The 14112-nt window shown below is 43.6% G+C and overlaps 1 protein-coding gene across 2 annotated transcripts in view; it reads left to right on the forward strand.

Moving 5' to 3' along the window:
- The first annotated feature begins 583 nt into the window (after window positions 1-583).
- Window positions 584-14112, forward strand: part of LOC138774396 (calpain-13-like) — a 64513-nt gene continuing 50984 nt past the window's right edge. Inside the window, exons 1-5 of one of the 2 annotated variants that reach the window (XM_069955203.1) lie at window positions 584-641; window positions 2174-2394; window positions 8364-8433; window positions 11651-11769; window positions 13935-14068. In XM_069955203.1, coding sequence (XP_069811304.1) covers window positions 2215-2394; window positions 8364-8433; window positions 11651-11769; window positions 13935-14068 — 503 coding nt within the window. In that variant the 5' untranslated portion in view covers window positions 584-641; window positions 2174-2214. Of the gene's footprint in view, window positions 642-2173; window positions 2395-8362; window positions 8434-11650; window positions 11770-13934; window positions 14069-14112 lie in introns of those variants that run through there. The other variant, XM_069955204.1, reaches the window with a different exon arrangement.

Consider the following 14112-nt stretch of genomic DNA (forward strand, 5'->3'; position numbering starts at 1 on the left):
CTATAACACGGCCCGATAATCGTTTAACAAGGGATGCAAGGATATTGTTACCGATGTCCTTGCAGCCCTTGCTTAAACTATATACTTTACCTGTCCACGCTCCAGGGCTGCTTCTGCGGTCCACCGCAGCCTGTGATTGGCTGAGCGGCCTGTCAGCTGACAGGCCACTCTGAAGCTAGAGCGCGTGGGACCCGGAGAGAAGCGGACTGCAGGAGCAGCCCTGGAGCATGCATAGGTAATGTATAGTGTCAGTTGCCGGCCACGCACCGCTATTACACGTAGCGATGCGCGGTCGGCCCCCAACAAATATAGGTTGTAACCTATATCAACGATCAGCCGATTCGGCGATTATCGTTCCGTGTAATAGTACCCTTAGTCCTCCTGCCTTTACATCCCTACCTGGTCTCATGTATTTATTGTCTTCTTACTGTGTTTCTAGAGTTAAACTTCAGAAACATCAATGTTACCTCCAGGGCATCTGTGATGTGTTCTAGCTCGTTCTGTCAGATTTGCCTTCTATTGTGTCTTATGTATATTCAGATTCTGGACCTTCCCACCCCTATATATAGCTGCCGTCATCTTACAGACAACAATCAGAGAGCGAGACCTTTCCTTGAAGAAAACATCTTAGAAGAGGAGCAGTAAGTTTATGCAGCAATCTATCTATATACTGAAGTGCAGTAAGGTCCAAAGTACTTGTTAGTTTTTAGTTTTTTTAACTCAGCGGTACCATAGGGAACCATTGAGTTTTATAAGTCCTGTATTATTATTCAAAGCCATAATATGGTACATGAAGCCTTAGAGAGAACGCTATAAATATTTTATTTTTTACTAGCTAGCATAAACTTTTATTTTCATTATTGTAGGTATCTGTTTATTACATTGTATTTTTTTTATACGTATCATTTATTTACTATGTATAGGTATTGATTTTGTTTAATAGAAAGTAGATTGTTTATAGACTATTATACATTCATTATATTGTTTTTGTTTTATTGACATTATTTATGCTAAAATTAAAAAAAAAATAACTTTTCAAGTGAAATCTACAGCTTGTTCCACAAAAAACAAGCCCTCAAACATTAGTACTAAGAAAAAGTGATAAAAGCGGTGGCTTCCTTGGCGCATTCCGTCTGGACCAGGAGTCTGATGTCTGGATCACTGGGTTTCCTCAATGTTACCAGACACTGACTCAACGTTCTGGTGAAAAGAAGTTCTTTATTTGCATTCAGCTATGCGTTTCGAGGAGACCAGCCTCCTCTTTTTCAGGCATGCCTGATGAAGAGGAGGGTGACTACCCTGGCGCATTTCGTCTGGACCAGGAGGAGGGTAGCTGAATGCAAATAAAGAACACTTTTCACCAGAACGTGGAGTAAGTGTCCGGTAACATTGAGGAAACCCAGTGATTCAGACATCAGACTCCTCGTCCAGACGGAACGCGCCAGGGAAGCCACTGCTTTTATCACTTTTTCTTTGTGCTAATCTTGCTGAAGGAAGTCCTGGATGAGTTACCGGAAGGTGGAGGGCTGCAATCCCACTGAAATTTTAAGCTTTGAATAGTGTCGTGCCTAATTCAATATGACCACATCAGGTGAACGTGCATACTGTACATGTTTTTGGGGCTCCCTCAGAGTTAAAGGAATTATCCAGCACTACAAAAACATGGCCACTTACATCCAGAGACAGCTCCACTCTTGTCCCCAACTTGGACAAGGTTTTGCTGCTCAGTTCCATTGAAGTGAATGGAGCTTAATTGCAAACCGCACCTGAAAAGTCGTGTTGTCTGAAAGAAAGTGGCCATGTTTTTGTAGCACTGGATAACCCCTTTAACTTTCCTGCACATGCAGCTCTTATTGCTTTTTTCTTTCATATATTCAAGCCCTCAACCATCTCTGATGGCAAAAGAAATAGTGCCACTGAAAAACACAATGTATCCTACATATATCAACTCTCACATGACTGCATCACTGAAGGAAAAAAAAAAAAGTTACAGCATGTCTCTCAGAAGGTGGAGATGAAAGGATAAATGTTCTGTCCCCTCAGGCTCCATACTAGACATAACAGTGAGTCAGCCTTGTCCAGTTTAACATAAGGGAAAACAGCAGCATAGGTCAAAAATAATACAAAAATGTGACCTAGAGAAGATACATCCATGTATTACCTGTATTTTCAGAGCAAGAAAATACGTCATAAGAACTGATACCAGCCTCAAGGATGGGCACGCTGGAGAATCCACAGAAAATGTACAACCAGGATTTTCAAGCGTTAAGAGAATACCACCTGAGGAAGGGCGTCCTGTTTGTTGATGAAACCTTCCCAGCAAACATTAACAGTATTGGTTTACGCCTGAAAAACGAGTTTGATACTAAGAAAATTGTATGGAGAAGACCATCGGTTAGTAATATGTCTGTGTATTATACAGTAAAATATATTGTATTATACTGCAGAGCTTCAATCACTATTCTGCTGGTGGGGTCACTGTACAAACATTACATTACTAACCCTGTACTGATCCTGAATTACATCCTGTATTAAACTCCAGAGCTGCACTCACTATTCTGCTGGTGGGGTCACTGTGTACATACATTACTTATTCTGTACTGATCCTGTATACTGTATTATATTCCAGAGCTGCAATCACTATTCTGCTGGAGGGGTCACTGTGTACATACATTACATTACTGATTCTTTACTGATCCTGAGTTACATCCTGTATAATACTTCACAGCTTCACTCACTATTCTGCTGGTTGCCATTAAATAGGTTGTTCGCCAAAAAAAGTTTTGTTACAAATCAGCTGGTGCCAGTCTTAAGTCTGACACATTGCTCTGTGCTGCCACCTCTGTCCATGTCAGGAAGTGACCAGAGCAGTAGAAATCCCTAAGATCCAGACTGAAAAGAATACATCACTTCCTGCAGGACATGCAGAAGCTGATAAGTACTGGAAGACTTTAGATTTTTTTTTTTAGAAGAAGTAAATTACAAATCTCTGGCACTCTCTGGCACTAGTTGATTTGAGATATTTCTTTGTGTGTGTGAACTACCCCTTTAAATCTCATCAAAGTAAGTACACAGGTACTCCCCTGCCACATCCAAACCAAGCCTCTGTAATGCAATGCTTAAAATTGCAAAGAATTATGGGAGATATAATGCTTTTCCATGGTACTTTTTATAACTGAAATAATCAGGACACGCAGATACTGTACCAGCAGGAAGGTAAAATCAGAATTCAGAATGCAGCTCTGGATACTGGCATCCGTCATTAGAGGAGTCTACTGTATACAGTTATTATTTATTTCAGGATATACACAATATACAGCTCCTTGTACTACAGTCAGAAGTATATAATTTAAAGCGACTCTGTACCCTCAATCTAACCCCCCCAAACCACTTGTACCTTCAGATAGCTGCTTTTACTCCAAGATCTGTCCTGCGATTTTGAAAAATGAGCCTGGTCATTAAGGCCCAAACAGGCTTGGTCCCTAAGGGGTTAAGTTACTTAAAGTGTCACTGTCATTAAATTTTTTTTTGCAGAAATCAATAGTCCAGGCGATTTTAAGAAACTTTGTAATTGGGTTTATTAGCCAAATCTGCCATTATCTGCATGTAAAAAGCCTTTTCCCAGGTCCTCCCCTCCTCTCCTTTCTGCCATCCACTCCTCAGAATCAGGAAATCTTGACTGTTTTTTCATCTCTTTCATCAGTTGGATCCTGTCTGGTCTATGAAGAGGGGAGGGAGACTAGCGGGCAGCTGAGAGCTGAGAACAAAGGATTGCACAGCAGGGGAGCTATTTACAGCCCTAATTAGTGGTCAGATAGCTCCTGTCAGAGAGCCCATGATGTGAATGTAAATTAACTCTTTGTTGTCCTGTTTTTGCTGCCTTTACTTTCTCTCTCCATAGGAAAACCATGAAGACAGGGGGGAGAGCTTCAAACTGCTTTTTCATGATAAAAATGCATTTTTCAGCTAATAAACCCAATTACAAAGTTTCTTAAAATCACCTGGACTATTGATTTCTGCAATAAAAAATTTAATGACAGTGACACTTCAAAATTTAGTTTTAACCTCTTAAGGACATAGGACGTACCGGTACGTCCTATGTCCTCACTTGCACTTCAAAGCGGGGCCGCGCGGCGGCCCCGCTTTGAAGTGCCGCGATCCCGGGTGCCGCGTGTAGCCCGGGACCGCCGCTATTAGCGGGCACGGTCTGATCGCCGTGCCCGCTAATTAGCTAATCGGAGGCAGCTGTCAAAGTTGACAGCTGCCTCCTATTACCGGAGGCAACGTTTCCCTGGTGTCTAGTGGGGGAGATCGCTCCTCCGGGACCTTGTCCCGGAGGAGCGATCTCCGTTACTGATGCCGGCCGGGGACGCGTCCAAGATGGCGCCGTCCTCGGCTCGGCACTCGTTTACTTCCGGCTGCAGCAGCCGAAAGCAAACGAGTGCCGATCTCATGGATCTCTGCAGCATATCTATGCTGCAGAGATCTCAATGAGAGATCACAGTGTATATACTAGAAGTCCCCCAGGGGGGCTTCTAGTATATGTGTAAAAAAAAAAAAAAAAGTGTTGTTAATAGTAAAAAGCCCCCTCCCCTAATAAAAGTCTGAATCACCCCCCTTTTCCCAGGTTTTAAATAAAAGTAAACAAATAAATAAATAAATAAACATGTTTGCTATCGCCGCGTGCGTAATCGCCCGAACTATTAATTAATCACATTCCTGATCTCGTACGGTAAACGGCGTCAGCGCAAAAAAATCCCAAAGTGCAAAATTGCGCATTTTTGGTCGCATCAAATCCAGAAAAAATGTAATAAAAAGCGATCAAAAAGACGTATATGGGCAATCAAGGTACCGATAGAAAGATCACATCATGGCGCAAAAAATGACACCTCGCACAGCCCCATAGACCAAAGGATAAAAGCGCTATAAGCCTGGGAATGGAGCGATTTTAAGGAACGTATATTGGTTAACAACGGTTTGAATTTTTTACAGGCTATCAGATACAATATAAGTTATACATGTTATATATCGTTTTAATCGTAACGACTTGAGGAACATGCATAACAAGTCAGTTTTACCCCAGGGTGAATGGCGTAAAAACACATTTCCCCCAAATAAAAGAAATGCGTTTTTTTTTTCAATTTTACCACACTTCGAATTTTTTTCTGGTTTCGCAGTGTACTTTATGCAAAAATTCAGCCTGTAATTGCAAAGTACAATTAGTGACGCAAAAAATAAGGGGTCATGTGGGTTTCTAGGTGGAAAAATGCAAGTGCTATGACCTTTTAAACACAAGGAGGAAAAACCGAAAACGTAAAAACGAAAATGGGCCATGTCCTTAAAGGGTTAAACTAGCAGCCCTGTGCCAAACGGGAGTGGCCTGGATTGTGTATGCATTAAGGCCCTATTCCACCAACAGATCTGACGCCAGATTATCTGCCAAAGATTTGAAGCCAAACCCAGGAACAGACTATAAACAGAAAACAGGTCAGAAAGGAAAGACTGGATTTCTCCTCTTTTCAAATCCACTCCTGGGTTTGGCTTTAAATCTTTGGCAGATAATCTGGCGTCAGATCTGTTGGTGGAATAGGGCCTTTAGGCTGGCACAACCTCTTCGTCCCTCCTCCCCACCCTCCTCATCATTAGGAATGCTCCAGGCAGATTGCCTCCTATTCCCCACCTGTGGCAACCTGGCACATGGGCTGGATTATTAAAGCGTAACTGTCATATTTTTTTTATTGCAGAAATCAGTAGTATAAGCGATTTTAAGAAATTCTGTGATAGGTTTCATCAGCCAAAAAAGCCTCCTTCTGTACTCAAGAAGCAATCTCCCAGCCTCCCCCCCCTGACTTCTTATCTGTGCATTATCAGGCAAACACGTCTTCATTACAGAGAAGCCAGTGAAGACGGGCTCTGCTCTCTCCATTCTATCCTTATGGAGGGGGGAGGGGCCGAAGGAGATAAGGGAGCAGGAAGAGGTAACATGAAGGTCAGCTGTTTCTAGACTGTCTGGGCACCTAAAACGCAGGGTTCTGGGGTCAGAAAGGTCAGTGCTTATCTACGAACTTACTGAGAGAAGATTGCAGGGTGTTGTGCTTTGCAAGACTTCTCCGTGCTCAGTCACTCCTAACAGCCCCTCCCCTCTCCATAGCCACATAATGGAGACAGAAATCCTGCTGCTTCTGCAGTGAGGGGGGAGGCTAGGAGATTGCTTTTTCAGTCCAGAAGGAAACTGTTTTGGTACATAAAACCTATTACAGAGTTTCTTAAAATCACTTGTACTGTTGATATTTAATGTCTTCAGAAAAATGGCCCTGAAATGACAGTTACGCTTTAAGCATCTGTGCAGTGTTCAGCATCGAGAAAATGTTCCAGTGGCATTCCTAATGATAAAGAGGGTGGGGAGCAGGGACGGAGGGGTGGTGCAAAGTTAGGGCACAGATACTCCCGTAGGCCATGGGGTTGTAAGTTTAAAAGTTGTTTTTTGGACAATACTTGCATCACCTGCCGAACGGACCCCAGGACAGATCTTGGATTAAAAGCAGCTATCCGAAGGTACAAGTGGTTTGGGGGGGGGGGGGGGTCAGATTGTGGGTACAGAGTCACTTTAAAGCGAATGTTCAATCAGGTACATTTGCTTTAAATGGGTAGTGTGGCGTTCAGAAATTATTCACAGAATAACACACATTACAAAGTTATACAACTTTGTAATGTATGTTATGTCTGTGAATCGCCCCGTTCCCCGTTTCCCCCCCCCCCCCACCCGTGTACCCGGAAGTGTTGGTGCATTATACATTACCTGATCCGTGTCGAGGGCCGTCCGCCATCTTGTGCCAAACGTCATCTTCGGACGAACGGCCGAGTCGCTGTTGCCCGTCCCCCCTCCGCCACGTCACAACTGTGCTCAGCCGCGATTGGCTGAGCACAGTTATGCTCAGCCAATCGCGGCTGAGCATCGGATGACGCTGCAGAGGGCGGCCGGCATTCGGGACAGTCAGAGCTGTTCGCCCTCCGCCCGAAGAAGATGTCACTCGCTGAAGATAGAAGACTGGTGTCGGCACGTGACAGGTGAGTATAGCGCACCACACTTCTGGGTACACAGGTGGGGGTGGTGGGACACGGGGAAGGGGGCCGTTCACAGACATAACATACATTACAAAGTTGTATAACTTTGTAATGTGTGTTAGTCTGTGAATAATTTTTTACCACCGCACTACCCCTTTAAGTATTGCCCATGTATAGAAAGGCGCCAGCATGGGTGAGCCGGTACCCCAGTAATTTTTTTTTCTTATTCACAGGCACCCGGTCGGGGGTGAAGCACTGGATGCGGGCAGGGACGACTCGCTCCCAGTGGGAGGAAACCCCCGCCCCTCTATGACGTGGCTCCATTGATTCTAATGGAGCCATGTCATAAAGGGACGGGGTTTTCCTCCCACTGGGGTCGAGCCATCCCTGCCCGCATCCAGTGCTTCACCCCTGACCCCGATGCCTGTGAATAGAACAACACCGTACATGGGAACCGGTGCAAGGTTCAAAAAAAAGGTCAGTGGTACCGGCTTCCCGGTGCCATTCTATGCATGGGCACTACTTAAAGTGAATGTACCTGATGGAACTTTCGCTTTAACCCCTTCTCTTCACAGGAGATATTCAGCTCTATATGCATTGGTCTTTATGTATACTCATCCTTATTATGGTCTGTATTTAGTTATCATCATCATCCTTATTATGGTCTGTATTTAGTTATCATCTTCATCCTTATTATGGTCTGTATTTAGTTATCATCTTCATCCTTATTATGGTCTGTATTTAGTTATCATCATCATCATCCTTATTATGGTCTGTATTTAGTTATCATCATCATCCTTATTATGGTCTGTATTTAGTTATCATCTTCATCCTTATTATGGTCTGCATTTAGTTATCATCATCATCCTTATTATGGTCTGTATTTAGTTATCATCTTCATCCTTATTATGGTCTGTATTTAGTTATCATCTTCATCCTTATTATGGTCTGTATTTAGTTATCATCATCATCCTTATTATGGTCTGTATTTAGTTATCATCATCATCCTTATTATGGTCTGTATTTAGTTATCATCTTCATCCTTATTATGGTCTGCATTTAGTTATCATCATCATCCTTATTATGGTCTGTATTTAGTTATCATCTTCATCCTTATTATGGTCTGTATTTAGTTATCATCTTCATCCTTATTATGGTCTGTATTTAGTTATCATCATCATCCTTATTATGGTCTGTATTTAGTTATCATCATCATCCTTATTATGGTCTGTATTTAGTTATCATCATCATCCTTATTATGGTCTGCATTTAGTTATCATCATCATTCTTTTACACAGGAAAAATGTGAGGATCCACACCTTATTGTGAATGGGACCAACTTATTTGACCTTGTGCAAAGCAGTCTTGGTAAGAATAGTCTCCTCATAGACAACTTGGTGCAAATGTTTGGTTAGCTGACCTAGCTCTTCAAGTACCTCGGCCTGGGCAGAGTTGCCCCTTGGCTATGTCCATTTTCTACAGCCGTTATTTTACACTTGAAACAACGTCTGTCACTCACCATACTTTGGTGCCCGTTATTGCAGTGATGGCTGTTTGTTTATTATGTATGTTCATGCTCCAGATGGATGCTTTTTAACACCCTTTTGGGTGTGGCTATTTTTTAAGTTACTCTGAATGTTGTAAAGATGGTGAAAGGATGGTCAAAAAATAAATCTGTGTGTGAGCAACTTAAAATAACGTCCGTTGTTTGCTAAATAATGGGAGCAAATAAATGTCCTGAACTAATTTGACCGCCGATGCAAACAACGGCAATTATTGAATACAGCCACTGCATCCAACAAGTTAGACATTTAAAATAAAAAAATATTTTTTTTTCCCAACTAAAAAAAAAAGTGTACAACAATAAATAAATAATGTATCACCATGAGCTAAAATATCCAAACTGTTCAAATAAGTTATTTATCCTGCACAGAGAATTTCATAAAAATAGATAAATACATAATAAAAAATAATACCTGGAAACAAAATTGTTATTTTTATGATCCCCTCACCTCCCCCCAAAAAAACACTGATTAAAAAGTGATCTACTGTACTTCTTCAATACTGTGCTACTGTATTTCCTCTAATTTGTAGATCACCTGCAAGAATTTAGCTCTGACAAAGCAGAAGTTTCTGTATAAGTAGAGATCAGCAGATCATTAAAGTAAAAAACAAATTCTCTAATTTTCCCATAAAATTTGGATGATTCAGAATTAGAATAAGGACTCCTGTCAACAAAGAGGAATCCCTGCTCCTGTGCACTGAGAAGTGAGGCAAACACTTTATGCTTTCAGGTGTTTTGCACCAGCTCAGCAAATGTTAACAGAGTGTAAGGGAATACAATGTATGCATGGATGCTAAGTGTACAGGAGCAGGGACCCAAGAGCAGGGTCTCACATCTTTTGACAGGTGTCCCTGCTCCTGTACTAATCTGAACTGGTCATCAAATCTAAATTAATTCTAATTCAAGTGAATCCTCCCAAAAGGAATACTCCAAGCTTCTCACTACTACAAGCTTCTCCTGATCTGAGCAGTGAGACTGCCACTTTTCTCTGTGATATGTCAAAAGTTCTTAATGACAATGCCCATTGAACAAAAAATCAGAGACAGAGGAAATTGTGTATACAATTTAGAAAACCAAACATTAGCTGATACAGCTGATAAGTAACAGAAGAAATGGCTTCAAATTGGCTTGTGTTCTGCTGATCTCTTGGGTCCATTATTGTGGTCCTGCCCAACTCCGCCATTCTGGCTGTGCCTTAATTATTAGTTGTCCTCATACCCATCAGGGTGACCCATAAATTCAATTAAATCTTGCTGATCTAAGCGTCCATTTACACAGAAAGATTATCTGACAGATTATCTGCCAAAGATTTGAAGCCAAAGCCAGGAACAGACAATAAACAGAGATCAGGTCATAAGGAAAGCCTGAGATTTCTCCTCTTCTAACATTCATTCCTGGCTTTGGCTTAAAATCTGGCAGATAATCTGTCAGATAATCTTTCTGTATAAATGGACCCTTATGCTGGGTTTACACGGAACGATTATCGCGCGAATTTGCACGATAACGATCGAATTCGAACGATAATCGTACGTGTAAACGCGGCGAACGATCAAACGACGAGCGAGAAATCGTTAATTTTGATCTTTTAACAGGTTCTTAAATCGTTGTTCGCAAAAATTTCGCCGATCGTTCCGTGTAAACCGTCGTCCGCACGATAGTCCGGCCGCCCGCTGCCCCGTCCGCCCCTTCCGCTCGCAGCCCGGCCCCCCGCTTATCCGCAGCCCCCTGCGCCGGCTCGATCGCCACCCCCGCCGCCGCTCTGATCACCGCCGCCGCTCCGATCACCACCCCCGCCACTCCGATCGCCCCCGCCGGCCCGGCCGCGACCATACTTTACCTGCTCCGCGTAGCAGGTCTTCCACATCCCGGGAGCCGGGAATTTCAAACGGCTCCTCTTGAGCCAATCAGTGCTGCCGTGCATTGATTGGCTGAAGAGGGGAGCCGAGAATTTCAAACGGCTCCCCTTCAGCCAATCAGTGCTGAAGAGGAACACTGATTGGCTGAAGAGGAGCCGTTTGAAATTCCCGGCTCATCTCTTCAGCCAATCAATGCGCTGAAGAGGGGAGCCGGGGATTTGAAGACCTGCTACGCGGCGCAGGTAACGTATGCTCGTGGCCGAGGCGGCGGGGACGATCGGAGCAGGGGCGGCGATGGGAGCGGGGGGGCGATCGGAGCGGCAGCGGGGGGGGCGCCTGGAGCAGCGGCGGCGGGGGTGTCGATCGGAGTGGCGGGGGTGGCGATCGCAGTGGCGGGGGTGTCGATGGGAGCGGCGGGGATGGCGATCGGAGCGGCAGCGGGGGGGCGATCCGAGCGGCGGGGGTGGTGATCAGGGCGGTGCAGGGGGCTGCGGCTGAGCGGGGGGCGGGCTGCGAGCGGGCCGGGCTGCGGGTGCGCGATCGCAAAATGATCTCCAAACGATTTTTCCATACGATATATCGTACCGTCTAAACGCTGATCGTTATAAAAAAAAAATCGGTACTTCGAAATCGTTAATCATACGATCGGGCAAATTATCGCTCCGTGTAAATTTAGCATTATGGTGCGTTTACACAGAAAGATTTATCTGACAGATTAAAGCCAGGAATGGATTTAAAATAGGATAGATCCCAGTCTTTGCTTTATGACCTGATCCCAGCGGCGGGGGCGATCGGAGCGGTGGCGGCGGGGGTGGCGATCGGAGCGACGGCGGCGGAAGGGGTGATCGGAGCGGCGGCGGGGATGGTGATCGGAGCGGCGGCGGTGATCAGAGCGGCGACGGTGGGAGTGGCGATCGGAGCGGCGGCGGGGGTGGCGATCGGAGCAGCGCAGGGGGCTACGGATGAGCGGGGGGCCGGGCTGCGGATGAGCGGGGGGCCGGGCGGCGGGCGGGGCTGCGGGCGGCCGGACTATCGCAAACTATTTTAGCAAACGACGAACGACGATTTAAGAACCTGTTAAAAGATCAAAATGAACGATTTCGTGTAAACCCAACATTAGTCAGGACTGGAAAGTTAACAGAATCATTGACGATATATTTCACAGGTGATTGCTGGGTAATATCTGCAATTGGATCCATTACCTTTAAACCCAGACTACTGGAAAACATCATGCCACAAGATCAAGGATTCAGCAGATACTATGCTGGAATCTTCCATTTTAGGGTAAGAAACAAGGGATTTTTTTAACCTATTTTTATTTAATTTATGTAACTCTTTTTTGGACACTTACTTGGACCAGTAAACATACCATGGAAATCTGCTCAATTATCTTGGCAGCTGCGATAGTCGGCACAAGTTAAACACTACAAAGGGGAATTGCACCACTAATGCCTGGAATACGTATGTTGGTCTGTTTCAGACTCTTTTCCAGGACAGCGCTGTGGAAGATATTGCTCTATTGTTTCAGGTTATACAAGACATAAGTACAGTGATTCCTCGGTTCTCAAACTGTATTTTCAAGGAAAGTTTGCATTGGTTCTCAAACACTTTTCGGGCCCCCAGTCATAAAGTAGTCAGTATCTGAACGTTTCTGCGAGCGTGGATGGTGGGTTGTACCAGGCTTCACATACAGTACAGTGTTGTATAAGACTCCTGGAGTGCATATACAGTACAGTAGTGGTACAGTCAGTGCACCACCATCTCCCATCCTTTACAGTGTTGGGATTTGGAGGGGGGGGGGGGATTCTGTACAGTAAAAGATGAGTGAGGAGTCGGTGACTACTGTACTGTAATTGCTGGTTTTGTTTAATGTTTCTTGTATATAATGTCCTGTACAGTATATATTGCTGTTCTGTAATGTCCTGTACAGTATATAGTGCTGCTCTGTAATGTCCTGTACAGTATATAGTGCTGCTCTGTAATCTACTGTACAGTATATAGTGCTGCTTTGTAATGTCCTGTACAGTATATGGTGCTGCTCTGTAATGTACTGTACAGTATAGTGATGCTCTGTAATATACTGTACAGTATAATGCTGCTCTGTGATGTACTGTACAGTATATAGCGCTGTTCTGTAATGTCCTGTACAGTATAGGGCTGCTCTGTAATGTCCTGTACAGTATATAGTGCTGCTCTGTAATGTACTGTACAGTATATAGTGCTGCTCTGTAATGTCCTGTACAGTATATAGTGCTGCTCTGTAATGTACTGTGCAGTATATTGTGCTGCTCTGTAATGTCCTGTACAGTATATAGTGGTGCTCTGTAATGTCCTGTACAGTATATATTGCTGCTCTGTAATGTACTGTGCAGTATATAGTCCTGCTCTGTAATGTACTGTACAGTATATAGTGCTGCTCTGTAATGTCCTGTACAGTATATAGTGCTGCTCTGTAATATACTGTACAGTATATAGTGCTGCTCTGTAATGTAATGTACAGTATTGTACTGCTCTGTAATGTCCTGTACAGTATATAGTGCTGCTCTGTAATGTACTGTACAGTAATGTGTTGCTCTGTAATGTACTGTACAGTATATAGTGCTGCTCTGTAATGTCCTGTACAGTATATAGTGCTGCTCTGTAATGTCCTGTACAGTATATAGTGCTGCTCTGTAATGTACTGTACAGTATATAGTGCTGCTCTGTAATGTCCCGTACAGTATATAGTGCTGCTCTGTAATGTACTGTACAGTATATAGTGCTGCTCTGTAATGTCCTGTACAGTATATAGTGCTGCTCTGTAATGTACTGTACAGTATATAGTGCTGCTCTGTAATGTACTGTATAGATTACACTGGGCACTTATCAATGTAATATATGGGTACTGTAGGTAATTATTGGTGGGTGCTGGAACCAATTAAACACAATTACAATATTACTTATAGGAAGACACTGCTCTGGTCTCAAACTGCCCCCCGGAACCAATTAAGTTCGAGAACCAGGTACCACTGTATTTCAATTCAAATGTCAAAGTTATTTAATGACATTGCCCACTATGTTACCTGCCTAAATTCAATACATTCCAGCTGTCTGTATTGTACTTATAACCTACCAATAGGCTCCCTATAAATATTCAGAAAAATCTGCAGTCCCTAAATATACAGTAACAGAAGTCAAGGAGAACAGATGGAGGGGGGTGAAGCTGAATTCAACCTTAGGGCTCTATTACACAGTGCAATAATTAGCCGAACCAAGCCTATTCGGACTATTATCGCTCTGTGTCGCTCTGTCTATGTAAACAGACACATTGGCCTTCAAGTACCCACAAATTTCCTTTATTTATTTATTTTTTTTAACAATGTTACAAAAGGACTTAATACTACTTACATTGTATAGACTTAGTTAAGAAACTCTTCATTGTAATTTTTTTTATGTTTTTTGGTGTTCAGCTCTGGCACCTTGGGGAATGGATCGATATTGTGATAGATGACCAGCTGCCGTTCCTAGACGGGAAGTATTTGTCCTTGCAGCCATCCTGCGAGAATGAATTCTGGCCTTGCCTTCTGGAAAAAGCGTATGCAAAGTAAATATTCCTCGTCTCAGTATCCTGGTGATTACGAATAAGGA

This window comes from Dendropsophus ebraccatus, chromosome 15 (assembly GCF_027789765.1).
Source record: "Dendropsophus ebraccatus isolate aDenEbr1 chromosome 15, aDenEbr1.pat, whole genome shotgun sequence".
In the NCBI taxonomy this organism is placed as follows: Eukaryota; Metazoa; Chordata; class Amphibia; order Anura; family Hylidae; genus Dendropsophus; species Dendropsophus ebraccatus.